The sequence below is a fragment of the Rhinopithecus roxellana genome, chromosome 1 (genome assembly GCF_007565055.1).
Source record: "Rhinopithecus roxellana isolate Shanxi Qingling chromosome 1, ASM756505v1, whole genome shotgun sequence".
Classification (NCBI taxonomy): Eukaryota; Metazoa; Chordata; class Mammalia; order Primates; family Cercopithecidae; genus Rhinopithecus; species Rhinopithecus roxellana.
Genome location: NC_044549.1, coordinates 180,264,432 through 180,283,088, shown reverse-complemented (window position 1 = coordinate 180,283,088; position 18,657 = coordinate 180,264,432). Strand labels below are relative to the sequence as shown.

Genomic DNA, 18,657 nt, shown 5'->3' with positions numbered 1-18,657 from the left:
TCTCCCCTAATTCTCACAATAGTCTTGGGAGGTAGCTATTACTTTCTCTTTTTAGAATAAGAAAACAGAGGCACAGAGAAGTTATGTCACAATTAGAGAATGTTTAGCAAATTAACGTCCATGAGTTTCCAAAGCACTTTTGATCATATGTTATGTAGCACCCAACTGATACTTATCCATTTGAACATCTCATGCCCTCCAGATGCAGCATGCTGTTTCTGTGTTTTCACCATTCTTTGATAACTGGTCATACAGATGGACGTTTCCTGTCTTCTTTACTTAACTTCTTCAAATTTAGATCGGGCTCTGGGTTTAGCTCAAGACCTGTCTCTCCTAGTTTATAGATGAGGTAGTGATGATTCTGTGTAAAGCCACTAAACCAGTTCTGGCATGAAGAAGGCTGCTTGCACTCTTAACAGTAGCGAAGGCATGGAATCAATCTAGGTGCCCATCAACAGTGGATTGGATAAAGAAAGTGTGGTACATATACACCATGGAACACTACATAGCCATATAAAATAACAAAATCATGTCCTTTGCAGCAACATGAATGCAACTGGAGGCCATTGTCCTCAGTGAATTAATGTAGGAACAGAAAACCTAATACCACATGTTCTCACTTGTAAATGGAAGGTAAACATTGGGTACTCATGTACATAAAGATGGCAGCAATAGAAACTGGAGACTACTAGTTGGGGGCAAGGGTTGAATAACTGACTATTGAGTACTATGCTCAGAACATGGGTGGGTGATGAGATCAGTCATACCCCAAACCTTAGCATCATACAATATGCCCAGGTAACAAACCTGCACATGTGCCCCCTGAATCTAAAATAAAAATTGAAATTATATTAAAAAGAGCCTGCTTGATAAATAGTACCTTTCTTCTCTCTTCTCTCTAGTTTGGACCAAAGCATCTCTATCTTCTCTGGGCTTTATGATCACTGACTTGGTCTTTGCTAATTACTTTGACGATTCATCATGTATCTACTTGCAGAACTCTCTTTTATATTAACCCTAGTAACAATGATTGTTTAGCACTTACTCTGTGCTCTATATCTGCATTGTTGCTCACTGAATCCTCACAACAGTGCTAAGGTGGATCCTGTTATTAGTTCCATTTTGCAGGTGAGGAAAACAAAGTACACCTTGCCTATCGTTATGGTTAGTAAACCATGGAGGTAGAATGTGAACTCCGGATATCTGATTAAAAAGCCTACACATTTAAATATCACACTCTCGTACCTTCCTTGAATAAATATTTCATGTACTTGATCACTCTGAAAGTTTTTCAAAGGCAGTGACCACGGTTTATTATTTCAGAGCTCCTCATGGCACATGATCGAGTATTGGGCGTATGGTAGCTGCTCGGTAATTAATAAGTTGAATTTTAGGGGTCTTAGGGATAAAGGGAGAGTGTCTATGACTATGAACATCTCTTTGCAGTTATCTGTGAAATTGTGAGAATTTGCCTCATTTGCTACTTGGGCTGTTCACCTCCAGTGAAACAGACCAACACGAAGACTGGCGTCTGAGAGACCTGAGGGTTAAAGAATGTACTCTGGTGTTCTAATCCAGTTGGTGGTGGAAGTAGGAATAGTTTGGTTCTTTTTGCCCAGAAGTGACATCATTTCTTCTTGGGGGAATTGGGTTTCTGAGATGCAGAGGCAAAGTTGTCACTGTTGTCACCACCCTTTGGTGCCACCCAGTAAGTGTCAACTGTGTGGGAGCAATGTTGTCAGCCCATCAGGTGTGGACAGGAAGCCTTTATTCTGCTCATCAGCTTAACTTCTGGTTATGCCATACCACTGTAAGGATACCAGACCATTAGACATCTTCTTTACCTTCAGCCATTTACCATGTAAATCTGTCTTTGAGGCAGTATCAGTGACAAGCTCAATTTGGGGAGAGGGAGGAAGGAGAATCGAGGAGCAGTGTCCTTCTGGATGAAATGCTTGGAGTCTTACACCCATGAACATTTGGTTCTGAGATTTGACGAACAAATGATGAACATTTGTTTCAGAACATTTGGTTCTGAGATGACACCATAGATCATATTTGTTATATTTCTAGGTCAACTGACATTTTAAGGGCCTCGTTCCTGGTTCTGGAGATTTATTTTCTTATCAGCATCTGGAGCCACTGATTTTAAAATACCCCCACACGCAAATCAAATATCTGTCATCAATTGATTTAGGAGGCTCCACTTCCAGTCTGTCCTGCCTTGAATATTTGTCAAACAGTCCTTGATCCTTAGCCACTAGGGTTTTGCAGACATGTAAACTAATAGCTATAGCATGTATGTGATAATTAGTGTAAGAGGACGCTAAACCAGAACTGTAGGAACACAAATTAAGGAGTGACTAAGAAAGGTAAGGGGGAGGTCATGAAAATTTTGTCAAGGGATTAAAATTGGGCCAGGAAAGAGAAATAAATGAGTAAAATTTTTTTCATGTAAATAAATCTACACATAATTCCATGGGTCTTCTAGGACTTGAAAGTACGAGAAGGAAAATGAGACTACAGCAATTTAAAGTGTCTGGGGAATAGTGGGCCTGATGAGTAAAGGTAGGAAAAATCAGTGATTCTAGGCTAAGAAATGTAGGCATTGGCCTGCACCTTTCAGGTATCCACAGAAGGATGTTGGGCAGCGGAGTGACCTGATCAGATCTGAATTTGACAATTTGCCAAATGTTCCTAAGCAATTCATACCTGCTGACTGCAATGAGGAATAAATTGCAATGGATCCAGGCGAGGGGGAATGAGAGAAGTGACTTTGACTCATTTGAGGTTTGTTTCCTTAGCTTTTGCCTTATCTCTATTACTGCTTTCTTTTAATTAAATTTTGTCAATTTTAAAATATTCATATATTCACTTATTCACTCGCTTATTACAGGTTTCTTTTTAAGTATTGCCTAGTTAGATGTTAAAGATAATCTAAGAGGGTGTTGGTCTTTTAGTAAGATAATTTTACCTCTTCGTGATCAATAACATATTAGATAGGTTGACTCTATTTCTGCCACCTATTATTTACATTTTAAGTAAAATTTTATCTGAGTACAACAAACATACAGAATAGTACACACATTGTAAATATACAGCTGGGTGAATTTTACAAAGCAAACCTCCTAAATCAAGATGTAGTTTATTTCTGCACCCCAGAAGCCTTCTTGTATCCCTCCCATCATTGCATTCACAAAAGGTAACCGTCGTTCTGCCTTTATCTTTATAATTGATTTTGGCCTGATTTTGAACTTCACAAAATTGGGATCATACAGCATGTACTGTTTTGTATTTAGCCTATTTTGTTCAACATTATGTCTAGATTTATCCATGTTAGCACGTGTATCGAACGGTCATCCAGTTTCATTGCTATATGGCATTCCATCTTATGAACTGACCACAATCTAGTTATTCCCCATCCTTTTTTTAGGCTGCATATTGCTGTTGTTATTTCTAATTTACTCGTTCAGGATTGGAAAGAAATATATCCAGCTGGCATTTACCAGTGGACAGATTAAGTGGAGTCTCATCAATCCTCTTCACTATTCACTTACTGCTAGCATTTGCTACTTCTCAGTTGAATATCTGAAGGTCACCTTAATATACCTGACTTAAGTTGCTGAATCCAGCAGGCATTTATTTAGAGTAGACCTTCCAGGCTAGGGCTGGAACTCTGACTTAACCACAAGCTCAGTACCCAGTGTAGTACCTGAAAGACAGCACTTCCTACACTGCACTATTTCCTGGGCATTCTCACTTCAGCTCCCTACAACACTTTTCATAGTAAATAAAATATTCCCAAATGCAATATGCCTCTACCTGTTACTCTTTAGCCTCTAGCATTTTAAAAACGTTTTTTCTTCTCTGTTAATCATTTGTCTTCTAATGTGTTTTTGTGATTAAATAATTTTGGGAAATATTATATACCATATATCTCCTTTTTGGAGATTCACAGTGCAAATTAACATACTAATGACTCTAAAATGTCCTGTTACAAAAAACCTGTTTTATGTTATAAAGTCTACTGTTGTTCCTTTTAAGATTATCTATTAGCACCTCATAGAATAACAGTTCCATAGAACACAGCTCTGTAGAAAACAGCCAGAGGAAACTCCCCATGGTTTTTTTTTTTTTTTGCTAATTTGTTATTTGTTTTTTCCTTTCTGGTGTGATGTCAGCTTCTGAGTCTGTCTATGGCTATTTTAATGGAAATATGGCAGACAACATAACAAGCAAACTTAATCTTTTCTAAATATTTATTTGCCTGTTCATTTCTCCATCAGCCTGGAAACTCCATGAAGATAGAAACCTTGTCTTTTCATCTTTGTATCTGCCAGTACCTACCACGGTTCTCAGCACATACTTGAATTATTAAATAAATATTTTGTGTCCAAATGAGCGTGATATCACATTCTGGGACTTCCAGCATTAAGGGACTCGAATTGTAAAAGGAACCTAGATCTTGAGGTATGTAAAGGAAGGAAGAATAACATTATACACAAAATCCTGCACTTTTGAGTTAAAAAATCTGACTAAATTCTGCTTCCTCCATTTTTGGGTTGTGCAGTCTAGCAATTTATTTAGATTTTCTGAATCTCAATTTTCTCATTTGTAAAATGGAAACAATATCAATAGCTACCTTCCATAACTCTTGAAAGGATTAAATTTGAACATATTATGGGAAGCACTGGGACAGACACATCATTATCCAAAAATGCTTGCCCATGAGTATTACTGTTGCCTGTGAGTATTCTACATCTGGTGCCTGTTTCTCTAGTCTCTCTCTACCCACACTGGGAACTGCAGGTTTTCTTGTACTAGAGTTCTTTTCACGTTCAGTGGGGACTAGAAATCCACAGAATTCTCAGCTGCCATACACAAGGCATCTGCCAGATTTCTTCCTCGTCTGATAACGTCTTCCACAGTCTTGCCCTGGTCTACTGACTTGATCAATTCACCCAATGTTCCCTTCTACAGCAAGAGGCCCTCCGAAGTTTCTCTGTGCTAGTGGGGGAGAACTTGTGTCTTTCTTTTTCTATCTATTGCTGTCAAACTCCTTCAATGAATATACATTTCTCACATTGTTACATGAAAGTAACCTCACCTGGTATTCAGACTCGAGAAGTCTCACTAGTAAAAAGAGAGAGAGAGAGAGAGCACGCAAGAACATATGAATTTGTGTGTGTGTCTGTGTATGAATGTTGACATGCAGACACCACTCCTTTCATGTCTGTAGTGGCTTTCCTCCTCCCGAAAGCATCACTCAAGTGTCTGTGATAGCTGGTCATGAGTCTGATTGCAGCGACAAACACGATGTATCTTCCAACATGTCCTTCCTTTCAAACATCCCTCTCTTCAACTTCAAAAACACTCACCTCACATGCTACTTCTTCCTAAATTCTAGTCCCTTCTTTGTTTTCATCCATAGCAACACTAGCAAGGTCATTTACCACAAAGCTTATGTTGTCCCACTTGGAAACTTTTAGCGGAAACATGATTACACATTGGACATTAAGGTACTGCCTCGTTAGAAAGAAATTCTAAGGGGAGCTTTGCTCCAATATTGTCCCCAAGGTCTTTCCTCATGAATTGCCACTTCACTCCTCCATGAATGTAGATTGCTGACATTGCTAGTGAATCATGCTATTCATTCTCATGCTGTCTCCACAAGTAAGGTGGGCAGTCACCACCACTCAACAGGCACTGGCAGATGATGAAAAGCCTAGCAGCTAAACTTGAGCCTGTTAAGTCTTTTGACCACTTCTTCATCCAGTCTCCACCAAATAGCGCAATGACAGATTTATCTTATGAAAGAGTCCTGTTTTCATGAGTTGCTTTGTTCTTCAGGAAAAACAAAAGAAACAAACAGTAGTTCAGTATGTCCAGTGCATGTCACTAGCCACAAGTTGCTATTTAGATTTAAATTAAAATAAAAGTAAATTAAAAATATATCTCCTCAATTGCCTTAGCCACAGTTCAAGTGCTTAATGGCCACCTGTGGCTAGTAGCCACTATATTGTCCATCACCAATACAGAATGTTTCCATCATTACACATATTTCTACTGGGCAATGCTGAACTAGAGATTGTGCTCTTTATCCAGAAAAGGTATTTCTTTTTATACTTTGTTATCTATTCAAACCCCTCTTCTTTCCCAAAACACACCATGTTGTCTTCTGCCAACTAAGCAAAAGTATGTCAATTAAAAAAGTACATGAAGCAATTCTTAAAGGAGACAGCATGGAAGCAGAACAAGACCCATAAGTAGATCAGTTATCATGCTTTCTCAAGGAAACTGGCTTCTGGCTTCATATGTTGTCTGTAGTTTCTCCAGGTGAACATAAGAATAATCCTGCTCTTTTTTTTTTTTTAAACTGGAAATGTAAAATCCACATTGTGAGCCCCCCAGCTTCCTGTTAACATGACCCTAGTGGAAGAATCCAAACTATGATTTTATTAAGAAGGGAAAATAACTGAACAAAAGAAGACTGAGATTTGATCTTTCTACTTGGTAAATTTAGTTGCCTGAGAAACGAGAGCAAATTATTTCAGTGCCAAAATAATAAAACATTATTTAAATTTGCTTTTTCTCTCTTATTCAGGAACTATAGTTGCCTTTGGTATGCTGGGAATAGGAGGGGCTGTGACAGGGAGAAGATAGTCATTTATACTATTTCTCTTGAGATTTAGTTCAAGTTTAACTCTTAAAAGTTTCTGTCAGCATTTAAAATTATTCGGTTATATTTATACATCAAATTCTTCTCCTAAAGATGGGAAACATTTGAGTGCCATAAAGTTAATATAAATGTGATGCAATAAACATAGTTACTTTCTGGAGAAATCTCATCTTTATGAATCATTGTTAGAGTCAAAATTGTAAGCCCAGAAGTTCCTAAGAACATCAATGTATCTGATTCCATATACACATTTCCCCAAGAAGTTGTTATTCAAGAAATGAGATCTCTGCTAGATATTTTCTTTTGGTCTCTCTGTTGTCTCAAATTATAAAGCTCAGGAAATAATTGAAATAATTATTTATTGCATCTGAGACATTTGGTATGGTATGTTCCAGAAAAACATTCATGTATGCATATTGTCCATTTTGAATGCATATGACAATTGTCATATTTTAATTCATGTACTCATATTGTCATATTATTCACGAAAACCGTGGCCTTTTGTGTTTCACATGGTTTGTATCTGTGTTTGCTGGGTGTCGTAGCTCCATCTATGACTCCTCAAATGCTCGGTGTTTGAAATAATCAGAGTAGGGGCATTAAGTTCTTGGACCCTCAACTTGTTGATGAAGCTACCGTTGCATATAGAGTGACTTGAGCAGCCTTGGGAATAAAGGAAGTAAAGTGAATTTTTAAGGACTGCCAGAGCACAATCTCATTAATATATACACTACACCTTAGAGATCTATTAGAATTGGAATAGGGTTGAAGTTTGCCTTGGTTTGGTCTAAAAAGAAAGTAATTGTTAAGCAAATTATAAATCATTTTATAAGAAATGGTCAAAAACACAGGCTTTAGAGGCCGCTAGACCCAGGTTTAATTCCTGGCTCTGTCACTTACTATGACATTGGGATAAGTTATTTAACCACCACATCTATAAAATAAGGCTGGCGATACTGATCTCAAGAAGTTATCTCAAGGAATAAATAATACAGTGTGGTTTATTACTGTAGTTAATATTAGTAGCTAGGAAAGCAAGTTTTTATTTTATTTTATTTTATTTTATTTTTTTGAGACAGAATTTCACTCTTATTGCTCAGGCTGGAGGGCAGTGGCACGATCTTGGCTCACCGCAACCTCTGTCTCCCAGGTGAAAGTGATTCTCCTGCCTCAGCCTCCCGAGTAGCTGGGATTACAGGCATGCACCACCACACCCAGCTAATTTTGTATTTTCAGTAGAGACATGGTTTCTCCATGTTGGTCAGGCTGGTCTCGAACTCCCTACCTCAGGTGATGCACCCACCTCGGCCTCCCAAAGTAACCTGGGATTACAGGTGTGAGCCACCATGCCCGCCCAAAAGCAAGTTATTTTTAAAAGAGAATTATTAAACATTGTATGTTTGATGAGGACAAAAAGTATAACTATTTACAGCTTTTCTCCTTTTCCCACCCTCTTGGGAAGAGTCAGTGTTTGTACTGCCAAAATGAGAGCAGAGGGGCCCTGAGCAGGGTGAGTAATGATTAAAGTCGTGAGAGGAAAGAAACCCAGATGGCAGATTAATTTACAAAATAAAGGACTCTGTGAGATAGGGGGAAAAAAGAATCTAAAATCTAAAGGACTTTAGAGAGAAGGGGAGGAGACAGAGAGAGGGAGAGACAGTCACCAGGTGACATTCAGGGACACTAGACGGGCCAAGAAAATTTTGGCAGATGTTCTGTGGTGTAAATCCCCACCTGTCACTTTTTTTTGAGAGTCTTCTTAAGCAGCTAACCGACAAGGAAGCAGAAGAGCAAAGAGGTTAAGTTCTGTACAGTGGAGGTCCTGGGTTCAAATCCTTGCTTTGCCACTTTGTGACTGGACAGCTATGTGCAGTTGTTGCACCTTTCTAGGGTGCAATTTCTTGCCTATGAAATGGAAATGGGTATCCTAATAGGACCTACAAAAGGGTTATCCTGAAGATCTGATGACCTATTACTGAATACTGGGAAGATATATAAGAATTTAAAGAATGTTCTATGAACCTAGTGGTCCAATTAAAAAAAAAACAGCAATGGCAACAGTAATTTGCATTTATTGAGTGCTCATTATGGCCCAGGTACTCTTCTGAGGACCTTATGTGGATTATTCACTGAATTCTGAACACAGCTCTACAAAGTGGGAACTATTATTATCCCCATTTTAAAGACGGCAAAACAGATACAGAGAATTCAAGTAACTTACTCAAGGTCACACAATAAGTAAATAGTGTTACTGGCAGTGAATCCATGTGAGTTTGCAATTCTTGCCCCCTCAGAAGAAAGAATTCGACCAAGGAGGCATAAGGCAGAAGAAGAGACCAAGACAAGGTTTAGAGCAGAAGTGAAGTTTATTAAAAAGCTTTAGAACAGATACAAAAGGAAAGAACATACACTTGGAAGAGGGCCAGGCAGGCAACTTGACAGACAAGTGCACAATTTGAACTTTTGACTTGGGGTTTTATATATTAACACACTTCTGGGGTCTTGCGTCCCTTCTTCCCTGATTCTTCCCTCAGGGTGGGTTGTCCACATGCACAGTGGCCTGCCAGCACTTGGGAGGGGAGCACGAGCAGTGTGTTTACTGGAGTTGTACGCATGCTCATTTGAGGCATTCTTTCCTTACCAGTGGAATGCCCCTGATGGTTATATACCAGTGAAACGGTACCATTTTGCCTCTTAATATGCATGCTTGAGCCTACTCGCCCAACTGCTGAAATCTTATCCAAAAGCTGCTGATCACCAGTTTCAGGTGTTTTATCTGTGGAGACTGCCTTTCCCTAGCACTGGCTGTGACCAATTATTATTTTGGAGAGACAGTGTGACAACTGCCTGACCATCACCTGATGGTCGCCTGACATTCCTGATGGAGTCGGGGGGAGCCTTCTCTTACATTATTCATGCTTGACTAGCTGCCTACTTTAACAACAGTAGAGCTGTGATTCAAACTCAAATGCTCCAATACTAGGTCTGCACTCTTATCCCTGTGTTATCCTGCATCTCATATACGAGTGTCTGTTCCTAAGATAAGTTATATCTGGGGGAAGTTTGCCTTGTTTTATAGATGCTTGGTTTGTACTTAGCAACCTTGTTACTCAAGATGTAGTCCGCGGGCTAGCAGGATCAACAACATCTGGGAGCAGGATCTCAGGCCCTCATCCACACTCTTGAAACAGAAACTACATTTTAACCACTTCCCAGGTGATTTGTGATCATGGTCAAGTCTGAGATGCACTGCTCCAGAATATGAAACTTTAGGCAGGTGGACTATCTCATTTATACCTCCATCCCTTCCAGTGTCTGGCATACTGCTTGCCACCTATGGGTAAGTGCAAGATAGATCTCCTCTTGATCTGAGGAATGTTGACTAGGAAATGGATTGACAAGTCTGAGTGGAATAACACCTTGTTAATCTCTGGTTGAGTGAGTGGATGTTCAGTTCCTCCAGCATTCAGCACAACATCAGGCAGATACCTTATACAAGTTTCTTGAATTGTGATGGAAATGTTGTGAGATAGAGACGTCCAGCACCCCAGCCTTCCCTGGATGTACTATGACATTTTAAAAGGCTGAATAATGCCAAGGCAAGCAGAAGAGTGATTATGCACTTATTCTTGACACAGTCTTAAGACAAGCTCTGCTCAACTGGTTCCCCTGTGAACTCAAGCTGATTCTCTTCCCTCTTGGGTTCTCTATTGTCTTTGTGTTGTTTGCAACTCATTCAGAAACTAATTAAGTTTCAGGATCAGTTTGTCCTGTTAGAGAATGTGAATATGCTGAAGTGGTAGTTTTTAATAACTTAAATTATCTGAGTGAAAGGACAATTATAATTTGCTTCTAAAATTGGCCAAAAGTCAGCTTTTATCAAAATAATTCTCAGCAGACATTAGTCTCCCTAAAACCAAGGTATTGTGTGAAAGGCAACAAAGAGGATTTAAATCGGCCATGGAGAATGTATTGATAATCTGGCTATATTAATCCTGTTCTCTAACAGAGTGTGAAATTACTTGTTTACTCCACTTATCTGGGCCTAGAGGTAGCTGATCACTCGTTGACAGAGCCATATTTTATGATCACCTTTCAGCAGTGAGCTTCAGCTGGACCAGAGCCAAACAATTTGATTTCACTGTCCTGTGTAGTACCTCCAAAGTCAAGGTCAGGCACAAGAACTCATGAACTCCAGTATATTTTGTCAGGGCTTTCATTTGTGCAGGCACCGGGAGGTAAGCTGTGGACCCTGAGTATAATTGTGAAAAGCTGGGAATTTTGCCTTTAGTATCTCCATATTGCTTTCCTGTACCCTATCACTCTAGAAATGAAGGTTTATGTTGGCTTCATCACCAGACCAGAAATATTACCAAGATGAGCACTACTGGGATGCAGTAAAGTATAAGAAGTAGTCCCTGATCTAAAGGAGTTTACACACATACACCTTGGAGTGCCTCTTGAATCTGTTTATATTATTAATAATTATTGGTTGCTAGATAATATTACCACAAACTTAGCAGCTTAAAACAGCCCATATTTATTATCTCACTGTTTCTGTAGGTCAGAAATACTGTTGCAGGTTATTCGGATTTACTGTCTCCAAGTCTCACAAGTCTGCAATCGAGGTGTCAGTCAGGGCTACTGTCATATCTGAGGTTCAACTGGAGAATGATCTACTTCCAAGTTTACATTGTTGTTGGCAGAATCCATTTCCTTTCAACGTGTTGGACTGAGAGTCTCAGTTTCTGGCTGGCTATTGGATGAATGTTACCCTCAGTTCCTTACCTCCCAACGTGGCCACTTCATTAAAACCAACAAGGGAGAGAGTCTCTTATCAAGATGGTGTCATTATCTGAGGTATCTTAAAGGCAGAGGTGACATTCCATTGCTTTTGCCATATTTTATTGGTTAAAAGCAAGTCACAGGTCTCACCCACACTCAAATGAGGGTGTTATATATGGGGCATGAATACTAGGAGGTGGCCATCTTAGCCTCTGTCTGCCACACCACTCCTAATTTTTAATTCCAGCTGTACTGCTCTAGTTCTCTTCCAAACAGAAAACAGAATCATCTCTATTGATTCAAGAGATTTTAATGAAAAGAAAATTTACAGTTATGTGGTCAAAGTTAAAGGAATTTATAAAGAGGTTCCTAGAGACCAGCTATTGTGGTAAAAATAGACCTGATGATATTCTGCCTACATGCCCTTTATCCAGTAAGTGCATCCCTCCCTCAAGGACTGCCAAGTGTTAACTGATAATGGCTCATGGCTGCCTCTTTTCTGGGGAATGCCTGATTGCTTTCAGTCAAGGTGGGGAAGCAGCAAATCTAAGAGTATATGCCCCCTCGTCCCTAGCATGACTTTCTCACATGGAGTTAAAATAGGCTGAACCTCTTTCCTTAAGGGTACAATTCATGTCCCAGAGCCCCCATGGAATCAGATTAAAGCTGGACTCCAGCTGAGACCACCTCTTTGCTTCCCGCCCTTTTCTTCTCTCCTCTGAGAGAAGGAAATCAACTGCATCTGAATCCCTGTTTCAGTCTTTGCTTCTAGGATGCCCACCTTAAGACTGGCAGGAAAACATTACAACTCATAAGCCTGAAGGAGTAAGGAGAGGAAACAGTGTTGTTACTAAGGCCAGTGGTATCTGGAGGCTTGCAGATAGAGCTATGGTCATTTGCTTGGCTACTGCTAACGATCAGGGTAGGAGTTGAGAAGAAATATGCTGTTCTGTCTCTCCCCTTTCCCCAAAACTGCATCCTTTTAGTGAAACCCAACGTAACACTTGCCAACAATGTGCTGGCAGTCAATGGAGGTAAGCCTTTTAGGGCCCTGAGCAGAGGGAAGAAAGTAGAATCAATGGGAAAAGGAGGAATCGAAAGTGACCAGCAAAACAGCCTCATATGATTACAAATGTTTTTTCTCTCCTGCAGTCCAGCCATCATATTAGTACTAGACTGATATTTATCAAATATTTATTTGATCATGCCCATTTCCCAGCTTCAAATCCTGTTTCTCATTGCTTAAGGAAGTGATCCATAAAATTTCTGAATCATGTATTCCATTGATTAAAACAAACTCTAAATATGTGCCTCCAGTTTATATATTTATTCTTTTATAAACTACTTAAATTTACTATCATTAACTAATAATTCAGAGCAAGAACTACATACACTTGATATAGAATATCCTATAGTGATTGCATGTATCAATCCATATTTCAAGAAGTCTTAATAAGTTTTAATTATCTTGGGCAATTATTAACATGTGATAAGATTGCCACCATTTTAAGCAAGCATGATGGCCAACGGGAACCTCAGACTAGGAGAAAAATGTGCCACCTCTGCTATTTCCTGGTGTTTGGTTGCCTACATTATTATTATTTTTTTTACATTCAATAAGATTTCTTTGCAGTAATCCATTGGAGAGGTAGGGAGAGTTAAAATTAAATATTATCATCTAAAATTCACTTAACCAGACCCATGTGAACCAAAAGTGTTGTAACAACCTGGAAATGAATAAATGAGGGAGGATGAGACAATTGACCCCTCTGCATTGTGGGAATCCTGCCATTCCCATCAGATGCCTTGTGAATTGCACATAACATATGACTATCTTTTATATGGAGCAAGAGAGGGCTTTTATGGAGTATAGGATTCCCATAGAGCCAGCCGATGCTTTGGAAAGAACACTGATTGAAGAATAAATTGTCTATCTCAGGAAGTTGATAAAGCAGCTTCACAATATTAGAAGAGCTGTCACCATTGTTTTACTGTCTGACTTGTGAACCTGTGAGAGTTATTGACTCGTGTATGAATCCTCAGATAAACAGATTTGAAAGATGACTGTGTGTTCTTGGAGGGTAATATGCTCAGACTGTGCAGATTTCAAATACAGAAGACATTTAAATGGACTTTGTAGAAGTTTGGTCTTAATAGTGACACATCTAAGAGGTTTTCAGTTGGTAGTGAAAGCATGAATGATTTTATCTGGAGATAAGTCAGAACACAATAACAATAGCTACCACTTTCAGAGCATCCACAATATACCTGGTATTGTGGTAATCACGTTACATATATTATTTAATCTGCTCTTTACAGCGACTCTTCAAGATAGGTATTACTATCTGAGACATTAAATACCCTGCCCAAGGATACATGGTCAGTGAATGGAGGAGTAGGGATTTGAATCTGGAATTCTCTGTCTCCTTGGCAGAGTCTTTTTGCATTATACCTCACAATCAAGACTGATATTAGAGACGTCCCATATTCCATCGTAGCTTGCATAGTATTTTACATACAATATGTATGTAAAAATACAATATGTATTTCCTAACACATATTAAAACTGTCGATTTGGAAGAGATGGACATAGCATTAGCCTATAAGGATAGGGAAAGTTAGAAGGACAGTGATGGCTCTTGGAGATAGGAGAGGCCAGTGAAGGCTGCAGAAGAGGAGAGTAGATTCCAAGGAGCTAGTTAATGCATTGGGAAAAGCAGAATTCAGGAAGATATTTATTGAAGAATAAGCTGTTCTTATCAAACAGTTGATAAAGAGAGTTTGTAACACACTTACAAACCTGTCTGAACACAAAGCCATCTTCCCACCAGCTGATTCTTTCCCTCCCTTGGTTTTGTTGTAAATTTCATTTTCTGTATACTCTGTCACCTATGTTGCTGTAGTGATTGATCTGCTCACAACTTGTAAAAATAGAGGGAAAATGGTTTTTGAAGCTATAGATTTATAATTTGTGCATTTTCTGTATTTGAATATAATTTATTTACAAATAGAAGGGATGTATGACTCTGTACAGAGGTTGAAATAAATCAAGGATATTTGTTGTATCCACTGTTCCTTGGTATATTTGAACAGCTCTCCAACTAAAGGTTTTACCTGTGGTAAAAATAGCTTTGGGCTGGCAGATAGAAAACTGGTACTCCAGTCCCAGCTCTGCCATTAGAATAATTGCATAATATTGGCAAGCTGCCAATCCTCTCTGAGCTTGAATTTTTTCACCTGTAAAAAACAAATGTCCCAAAGTCGCTATTAATGTTCACTTTGGTAGAAGATAGAGCAGTTCTCATCCTAAAACTAATTTCCCCACATATATTAAAATCAGAATTGTAACTCTCCAAAACTACAAATTTCCATTCCCTAATATTTTAGAACTGAGGCTGGTAAACATTTTCTGAAGAGGGCCACATAATAAATATTTTAGGCTTTGTGGTACTTGCAGTCTCTATTGCAACTACTCAATTCTGCCATTGTAGTGAAAGCAACCGCAGATAAATACATCAGTATATAAATGAAGAAGCATGCCTGTGTTCCAATAAAATGCTATTGGTGTGCATGAGTGTGTGTGTGTGAGAGAGAGAGAAATACATAAATACATAAATGAATAAGCATGCCTGTGTTCCAATAAAATGCTATTGGTGTGATTGTGTGTGTGTGTGTGTGTGTGTGTGTAATGTGTAATGTTGAAGCATAGCCATCATCCTGTAAAAGAGGTGTCATGCTGTACTCAGTTGAACCTGGTGTAGTGCTGGTACCAAAGGGAAGCTCACTAAATATTTGTGGAAGAAGGGAAGGAGAGAGAGGGGAATTATTCCCATTTTATAGATGAAGAAATTCCACTGCAGAGCCCCAATGCCATGTGAGGTTGAGGAAGCCATTGTCATTTTCCTTAATGAATCTACAAAGACACAGAATTTCATAAGCAAGGTATTGAATTTTGCTCCTAAGAGAATCTTACAGGTCCAGTCCTCTTCAGAGAAGGAGAGCACCGGTGGCCTCTGGTGGATTACTGGGACTCTGGGATGCAAAGTGTTATTGTAAAGGATATCACATGGAGTTAGGCAGGGGTGGGGGGCCCACAGTGCTTAAATGTAGCTGCTGTTTCCACAAGTTCAGAATAGGAAGCTTTGTGTTTTTCCTCCCTATCACTTTCCCCCTTTTGATTCTGAGTTCTGATATAGCAGGTGGGAGTGGGAAAGGGAAAGGTGAGAATAGGCTCATGCATTTGGGGACAGGGACTCAGATGCTGGGCCTCTGTCTTGGAGCCGGCTTGCTGATGGCATTTTGAGAAGATGCACAAAGTTTTAGGGGTGGGAAATTTGGCTGTTTCTTCAGAAAGAACAATATACTTCTCCATGCCGTCACATAGGAGTTGAGTTGGATTTTTAGTCTTGAAAACTTGAGATGTGATTAAATTGATGAACCAACAATCATCTGTACAATTTCACACAAGTCATACACTTATTGAAGAGCTGGGTTACAGTTTGCAGCCTATTGAACTAATTCATTAATTTTATTTCACAGGCTAAACATTTTACTATGCAAATGTATGCAAATCATACAAGAAAATAGTGTTCTTAACCAAGTGCACCAGCACCTGTTTTTTGTTTGTTTGTTTTGATTTGTTTCACTGGACCTGTGTCACCAGGTTGGAAAGTGCGATAAATACCTTCAATATTTGAAACTGTCAAACCATTTTCTGAAGGGTGATTGGGAGGCTTTCTCCTTTGACAAATATTGCAGTGATTGGCACTTCTTTTTTCTTCTTTTACTTGCCTAAAACAGAATGAAGAAGATGAGCAACATTTATGAGTCTGCTGCCAACACACTCGGAATCTTTAACAGCCCCTGCCTGACCAAAGTTGAGCTGCGTGTGGCGTGCAAAGGCATTTCTGACAGAGATGCCCTTTCCAAACCAGACCCCTGTGTCATCCTCAAGATGCAGTCTCACGGGCAGTGGTTTGAGGTAGGCATGTCCAATGAAATGGACAGAAGCATGGCTGGATGATTGGCTCAAAAATGTTTTGATATTTTATATCTTCAGGTGGTTTATTTTGATGAAGTAAAAAATTTGATAAGTGAATATGATCACATTTCTATCATGAGGTTTTGATGTTGCTGTTTTGATGTTGTGGATATTTTGACATTTACCCTTAATTCACGAGCCTAAGACTTTTTAGGTGTTTTTGTTAATTACCAAGAAATACTCACAATATACTCTTCATCCTATGCCCACTCATTGGCAACATATAAGTAGCAAGAGGACCAGGAACAGACATGAACCCAGGCCCCAGACTGGACTGGGGTGAGAAAGTTCCAAAAACCAGTTCCAGAGACAAAGTCTTGTGGCCAAGACAGAGTTCAGATTAGACTTAATTAGAATTTTGGGAATGGTAGCTTTGAGGAAACAGGTTTTAGGGGGTTGAGAGACAGAAGTGACTACTCAGATGGAATGAGCTCAGGAGATGAGAGTCCTATCCATAGGACAGGTTTGAGCAAGTCAGTTCCATGAAATCTGTCTGCAGTAGAGGGACAAACTCCAGTTTTGGGAGGTAGGTGGAGCTATTTACTATTCAGGGTAGCTGACCAGAACTGAGGAGTAGGGACCAAGACTGAAGTCCAGTTCTGTGACCAAGCCCAAAACAGGGTGACTGTTGGACGGAGCTGACACAGGACAAGTCATAGGTCTTTAGAGAAACATACATTCTAGGTAGTGTTGTGGACCCAAGAGAGCCACATGGGAACCCAACAATAATAATTAAACTCAGTCTTCGGGACTGAAGAAATGACTCATTCTAAGCCCCATGGGTTTATGTGGCTGAGTGGGATGGTTACCTCAGTCTGAGTTGGTTGAGGACTGGAGAAAGATGAATCCTGCATGTGGAAATCATGAGCAGATTCAGAAGTAAGGAGATGGGGATGGCAGAAATAGGAGGAAAGAGCTGGGGGCCTACAAGCTCATAAGGCCAGCATACAGTTTTAACTAGCTTTGTGAAGGTAGCAAAACCACATTCAGACATTCCCCAAAACTCATGTGTAAAATATCCACTCAGAATGTTTCCTAACACACACTGTTTGCTGTGCTTGGGCAAGGCAGCTGCTCCCTTGGCAGTGGTGTGAATGGAATGGCATTTCTGTGAGTCATTCTTCAAAGAGAGATGGGCCCCCAAGTTGTTAAGAGATGACTTGGGTTTTTAAAAAAAGTTTATTCTGGGAAGGATTTATTCATTTTTGTGCCTGCTAGACTCTAACTGATCACGGACCCAGTGGAGAGAAGCTCTAGGAAAAACAGTGGGGTTCTTTGTATCAACTGTGCTACACTTGGCCAGATGCTTCTGTGACTGATGGTGGTACCTGGGGAAGAACAAGGGGACACATCATGAAATATTTATTTTTTGGAGCAAGAACTTAAAACAATATGACCTAAACCTTCTTGGGTACTTTTTAAGTGCCAGGCACTAGTCTGAGTGCTTTACATGAAATTACCAATTTAGTCCTTTCAAAAATTCTACAAGATATTATCCCCATTTCAAAGGCAAGGAAATGGAAAGATAAAAAGATTAAGGATTTTCCCAAGAGCAGTCAGCTTGTAAGTGGAAAAGCTAATATTTAAACCCATACATTGGAGCTCCAGAACCTGAGATCTTTATTACTATTTTATAATTATGCTGGACACTGGTATCAGTCTTTGATGGTTTGTGTGGCAATATTTCAGGTTGAATTCCGCAGCTAGGTTTTGTTTATTTAAAATTCAAAACAAATCGAATGAGGACTGATTTTAAGGTTTTTTTCCTTTTTTTTTGCACCTAGGTACCTAGTCTAAGTAAGCCTTGTTTTTAAAGATCTAACTGATGTAAATGGAGAAATAGGGAGAAGAGGATGTAGCAGAAGAAGCAGTTCTTATTCTAAGAAAATAAATAACTCAGAATAAGGGATTTGAAGCCATGTTGATCAGAGCACAAATAGACCTGTTTTGGATCCATTGGACCAAATTCTTTAAGCCTTTAATACTACTCTCACCTGTTCATAAACAGCCAGAAGGTGCCACCCTAAGAGACAGTCTTCCACTCTATAGTAGAAACAAGGTTCAAAAGACCCGAGAGGCAGCATGTTTAATTGTATGGAGATATGTAATATCAGCCACTTTTTTGAAAGAAAGGCTTGATAGCAGTTAGTGA

At 39.3% G+C, this 18,657-nt stretch overlaps 1 protein-coding gene across 2 annotated transcripts in view; it reads left to right on the top strand.

Annotated features, from left to right (window-relative positions):
- Positions 1 to 18,657, top strand: part of CPNE4 (copine 4) — a 736,278-nt gene that overhangs the window by 115,527 nt on the left and 602,094 nt on the right. For both annotated transcript variants that reach the window (XM_010380265.2, XM_010380256.2), the window contains one exon: positions 16,265 to 16,445. In XM_010380265.2, the coding sequence (XP_010378567.1) occupies positions 16,266 to 16,445 (180 nt within the window). In that variant the 5' untranslated portion in view covers position 16,265. The remainder of the gene's footprint in view (positions 1 to 16,264; positions 16,446 to 18,657) is intronic.